Source organism: Lonchura striata, chromosome 1 (assembly GCF_050655825.1).
Source record: "Lonchura striata isolate lonStrDom1 chromosome 1, ASM5065582v1, whole genome shotgun sequence".
In the NCBI taxonomy this organism is placed as follows: domain Eukaryota; kingdom Metazoa; phylum Chordata; class Aves; order Passeriformes; family Estrildidae; genus Lonchura; species Lonchura striata.
This window is the reverse complement of record NC_140703.1, coordinates 58,456,482-58,462,403: the sequence shown is the minus strand read 5'-3', so window position 1 is coordinate 58,462,403 and position 5,922 is coordinate 58,456,482. Positions and strand designations below refer to the sequence as shown.

Below are 5,922 nucleotides of genomic sequence, written 5' to 3'. Positions count from 1 at the left end.
GGGGTCATTGGGCTTCTCGATGCCCAATGAGAGAAGAATTCATTAAATTCCAACAACAGCAACAGGGGAGGAATGCCCCCAACCTTGGGGGGAAACAAAAAAACTAGCAGGTCAGCGCAGTCCCTCCCTGCGCAAAGACACAAATGTGGTGGGTTCCTTAACAACTGAGGAGGGGAGGGACAATGGTCATCAAAGCCCACGTGAGGACAATCTACTGGACGTGACACATCAGACTACGGCGGACAAACCAGCCTATATGCGGGAGGATGTCGACTTCATCCCTGCCACTTGGCTTGGCCGGGACCCCGACCATCCCAAGCCGGTCCTTAACACCTCTTCCGGCTTCTCCCCATATACGTTGGCCCTGACCGAAGCTCTGTATCTGAAGGACGACGACTGGCATTTCATCACAGTCGACACAAGGGACCCAGGAACCTGGAGGAACATCCGCAGTAAGTATATCGTTCTTGGGGACACAAAATTCACGCCACTCGACATTACCATCGCACCCTGTCTAACATCTAGAGATCCCGAACAATTGGTTTTGTGGCTGCATTGCTCCCATCCTCCGGTCTTCCTTCCCAAGGGCCAAATCATCGCCCAAGCCATTCCGATCTCTGGGCCTCCGGTACACCCTGAGGATTTGTGGAAAAAATCAGCAAAGAAAGATTACCAGGTGTGCCAGGCCCAGGTCATTGGGAAGGAAAGACCAAAGTTATCCTGTTACATGAGGAAGGATGGGGAGTTCAAACATCTTAATGGACTCTTAGACACAGGGGCGGACGTGACAGTCATCCCCGAGTGGGATTGGCCGTCACGATGGGAATTGCAAAACGTGGCGGGAAAAATCCAAGGTGTAGGGGGTTCTCAATTGGCCAAACAGTCTAAAAACATCGTGAAATTCGAGGGGCCGAACGGGCAATCGGCCTATTTACGCCTGTTCGTTTTAGATTACACGGAACCCTTGTGGGGGAGAGACCTGATGGCCCAGTGGGGGGTCACAATTGACATCCCGACCCCTCAGGTTTTTCGGGCAGCGGTCACTGAGGGGCGTCCTACCCAGAAGCTCAATTGGCTCACAGATACACCAGTGTGGGTAGAGCAGTGGCCGCTCAATAAGCAGAAATTGAAAGCGCTCCGAGAGCTCGTGAAGGAGCAACTCGCCAAAGGGAACATCCAGGAAACGACATCCCCCTGGAATTCCCCCGTCTTTGTCTTGAAAAAACCAGGCAAAGACGAGTGGCGCCTCCTCCACGACCTCCGTGCTATAAACAATGTCATTGAAGATATGGGTCCTCTCCAACCAGGGATGCCGTCCCCTACGATGTTGCCCGAAAATTGGGAATTAGCGGTAATTGACATAAAGAACTGTTTCTTTCAAATTCCCTTACACCCTGATGACGCGCCACGGTTCGCCTTCTCGGTTCCTTCCATCAACCGAGAAGCCCCAATGGAGAGATACCACTGGAAAGTACTTCCTCAAGGCATGAAGAACAGCCCAAGTATCTGCCAGTGGTACGTCTCTTCATTGCTGTCCCCTGTGCGTGCAGCCACCGAGGGCATGATCATCCAACATTATATGGATGATATTCTAATTTGTGCCCCCAACGGCGATTTACTTACACACGCGCTTGAACTGACAACCAATGCGTTGGTTGCTGTAGGGTTCGAGCTGCGAGAAGATAAGATTCAAAAGATGCCACCCTGGAAGTACCTGGGCTTGGAAATAAACAAGCGGACCATTGTGCCGCAAAAATTGGCTATCAGGAATTCAATTCGAAATCTAGCAGACGTGCAGCAGCTGTGTGGGTCTTTAAACTGGGTGAGACCCTGGTTAGGTATTAACAACGAAGACCTAGCCCCCCTTTTCGATTTATTGAAGGGGGGGGACGAGCCTAGTTCTCCCAGGGAGCTCACCCCAGAGGCCAAAGCTGCTCTGCAGAGGGTCCAGGAGGCGATGTCTGCCAGGCAGGCCCACAGGTGTGATCCGGGCCTGCCCTTCAAATTCATCATACTGGGCAGACTGCCACACCTCCATGGAGTCATTTTCCAGTGGACAGACACCCTGGAGAAGGGCAAGGATCATGACAAAAGGGACCCACTCTCCATTATAGAGTGGGTATTCCTGAGTCACACTAGATCCAAAAGAATGACACAGCCACAGGAGCTGGTGGCGGACCTGATCCGCAAAGCTAGAATGCGGATCCGGGAGTTGGCAGGATGTGATTTCAAATGCATTCACATTCCTTTACAATTGGAATCGGGCCACTTTACAAAGGCAATGTTGGAACACCTGCTGCAATCAAACGAATCGTTGCAGTTTGCACTAGACAGCTACACCGGGAAAATTTCTGTTTTGAGACCGGCCCACAAAATTTTCAATTCGGATGTTCAATTCGCATTATCAACAAAACAAATTCAGAGTAAAAAACCCTTAAAGGCTCTGACAGTTTTTACAGACGCGTCCGGAGGGTCCCACAAGTCAGTAGTGACTTGGAAAGATCCTCAAACTCAGCGGTGGGAGGCAGATGTTGTTGAGGTGGAAGGATCCCCTCAGGTAGCTGAGTTGGCCGCAGTCGTCAGAGCTTTTGAGCGGTTCTCTGAACCTTTCAATTTGGTTACTGATTCGGCCTATGTAGCAGGTGTAGTGTCTAGAGCACAGGATGCCATCCTGCAGGGTGTTTCCAACGATGCCCTCAATAGGTTGCTCTCCAAGCTGATAAAGCTAGTCTCCCACCGAGAGCAACCATTCTATGTGATGCATATCAGGTCACACACTGACCTGCCGGGGTTCTTGGCCGAAGGCAATCGGCGTGCCGATTCCCTCGCCGCCGCCCCCGCACAGCTGACGCCACTCCCGGACAAGTTCCAACAGGCCAAGATCAGCCACCAGCTCTACAATCAGAATGCGCCTGGTCTGGTCCGGCAGTTCCATCTAACCCGAGACCAGGCCAAGGCCATTGTGGCCACATGTCCGTCCTGTAAGTCGCTCCCCCTACCATCGGTGAGCGCAGGGGCTAATCCCAGGGGTCTGAGGTCCTGCGAGGTGTGGCAGATGGACGTTACTCACATCCCCTCCTTCGGGAGGATGAAGTACGTCCACGTCTCCGTGGATACCTTCTCCGGAGCAGTTTTCGCCTCTGCCCACACAGGGGAGAAGGCCAAAGATGTAGAGAAACATCTAATACAGGCCTTCTCTATGCTGGGCGTCCCAAAACAAATCAAAACCGATAACGCCCCCGGGTACACCTCCAGGGAGCTCGCAGGCTTCCTACAGCAATGGGGAATAGAACACAAAACCGGCATCGCCTATTCCCCATCAGGTCAAGCTGTGGTGGAGAGGACTCACCAGAACATCAAAAAGATGCTAAAACAACAGCGTTCAGCATCCAAAAATGAGTCCCCCCAGGTTCAACTGTCACGGGCCCTTTTCACCTTAAATTTCCTTAATTGTTCTTTTGAATGCCTCAACCCTCCCATCGTGAGGCATTTCAACTCCTCGGAACAGAGCCAGGTCAGGGAAAGGCCGCCAGTTCTCATCAAAGATCCTGAGACCTGGCGGCAGGAGGGACCCTATGACTTAGTTACCTGGGGACGGGGATACGCTTGCGTATCCACGCCCTCAGGCCTGAGATGGGTCCCTTCCAAATTTGTCCGGCCGTATGTCCCCAAAGTCCAGAAACGCGAACCAGATGGTCCTCAGGTTGGGCACGCCGCCCTCCGGCGGCGGAGAAGGTCCCTTTCCCCCATTCCCGAGGTTCCCGAGCCCCTCTCATCTAATCCCCCCTTACCTCTCCGTGGCTCCGCAGAGTCCCTATTCCTTTACCGTATAGACCTCCCCAAATTTGATTATTAATTTGTGTCTTAGTTATTTTCCAGACACGCGCACCACCAGACCACCCAACATGCTTCCATATCTAAGCCTCATCCTTCTGGGCCTCACCATCGCTCCGAGACCCCTGCAAGCCTGGATTGTACCACAGCCGCCAGCAAATGTTTGGACCACCCTTGCAAAATCCCTTAATCAAGACCATTTGTGTTTATCCACCACCTCCGCTGCTAACCCCTTTCTATCCTGTCTCGTGGGGATCCCATACCCTTTAAAGAGTTTTCCTTTTACCCTTCCCCCGAACGCCTCCGCTCCACCCATGAAATCCAGGGCAAATATCTTTTGGGCCCACACAATGAAAGAACCAGAATTATGGAGGAAATGGGTGAGAGCACTCCCTTTAATAGAGAAGGACCCCGAGGAATTAGAGCTACTTGGGTCCTCCTTGGCTTATACTTGTGTTCATTTTTTCGTTTCTGACAACCCCTTCGCCCATCCCAAAAATGAAATTAAACAAACCATCCCAGAGTATCAAGCAAAAAATTGGTGTGAACAAGTTTTACAAATCCCAGGTTTTTCTACCCCCGATAATCAGCCCCACGCTCTCCCCAAAGGTGTGTTTTTAATTTGCGGCAATAGAGCGTGGGCAGGCATCCCCCCTCACCTGGTCGGAGGGCCATGCACGTTCGGACAGCTGAGCTTGTTTACACCCAACAAAACTCACATAGCACATTGGAGACAGCTAAATCAAACAGGTCAATTGGCTCGCCAAAAAAGAGATACTGGGCTCACAGATTGGGACGAAAACTGTAATGATGAGGTCACCCATTGGGCAAAAGCGAAGAGCGTTGCTACCATTGAATTTCTACCATGGATAGGAATCGCTCAAGCATTCAATGAATTGGCTGGTCTTGAATGCTGGGTAGCTAAACAAGCCAACCTTACATCAGCTGCTCTAAGCAACCTCCTAGCAGATGAGGAAGTCACGAGACAGGCAACCCTTCAAAACCGTGCCGCAATTGATTTTCTTCTGTTATTACATAATCATAAGTGTGAAGAATTTGCTGGCCTCTGTTGTATGAATTTAAGTTCCAGAGCTGAAGATGTCCGCACCACCATCAATAAGATGCAGGACATGATCCATCATCTGAAAAAGGAATCCGCAGGATGGCTGGACTCTCTTTTTGAAGGATGGGGACTCTCTGGGTGGGTCAAATCTGTCATACAAACTGGTTTAATGCTGTTGCTGGGTCTCGTTGCATTTGTCATCGGCTTTGGCGTGATCAAAAAACTGTTGTTAAAAGCCATAAATTCTACCATCAGCATCAATCACGCCACGCTGACCGAGCCATATGAACTGAAACCCCTCGCCAAGGAAGAACAACAAGAAGAAAATCTGTCCGAAGGAGAAAGCATATGGTTCGAAGACGAGACCATGAACTGTGAAACCCCCAGTTAAAGACTTATTTTTTACTCTCCTCCCGTTCTTTTCTTTTCAAACAAAAAAGGGGGAGGTGTGGTGGTGTGTTTTCATATTTTATGTACGGTTTTTATATATTTGTACCTCCTTAATGGTTTGTCCCTGTTTCCCCCTATTACCCAGTTGGTACATCCTTTTGTTCTGTTTTCCCGCCTGGTCCTCCCTTCCCGCCTTTCCAGTACCCATCCATCAACCTGGAAAGTGCTGAGTCACTCCCCTATCCCCTCCCAGGTGCCTTGTCCGTCACTCGGTGTTCCTTCCCCTCCATCTAGAAGCTTCTCCTCAGGGCGCCGAGTGATTGAACAAGGGCCTGGGGCCACTCCCATGCCCCTTCCCCATTGGACCAGGCCACATCACCCCATCCCGGAGCCACTCCCTTCCCTGTTCCCCATTGGTTCCCCCCTCATGATCTACCCCGCCCACAACCCATAAAAGGTTCATGTTAAGCCCAGCCCAGGGTTCCAGTTGGCTGGCACCACTTCTGTGCGGTTGGCCCCGTTGGCCTTCAATAAAGAAGATTCAGCCCCCAACTGGATCCGCCTTTCCTTCCAACTGACGAGGCTCGCCAGCGCTATCCCGTGAACCCACAAAGGCACCCTCTAAACCCTGTTAA

General features: G+C 51.2%; 1 protein-coding gene across 1 annotated transcript; it reads left to right on the top strand.

Moving 5' to 3' along the window:
• The first annotated feature begins 256 nt into the window (after positions 1 to 256).
• LOC146768686 (uncharacterized) lies at positions 257 to 5,288 on the top strand. The gene is made up of 2 exons (XM_085588397.1): positions 257 to 2,865; positions 3,869 to 5,288. The coding sequence occupies exons 1-2, from the start codon at positions 257 to 259 to the stop codon at positions 5,286 to 5,288; spliced, it is 4,029 nt and encodes a 1,342-aa protein (XP_085444523.1).
• Positions 5,289 to 5,922: the final 634 nt, after the last annotated feature.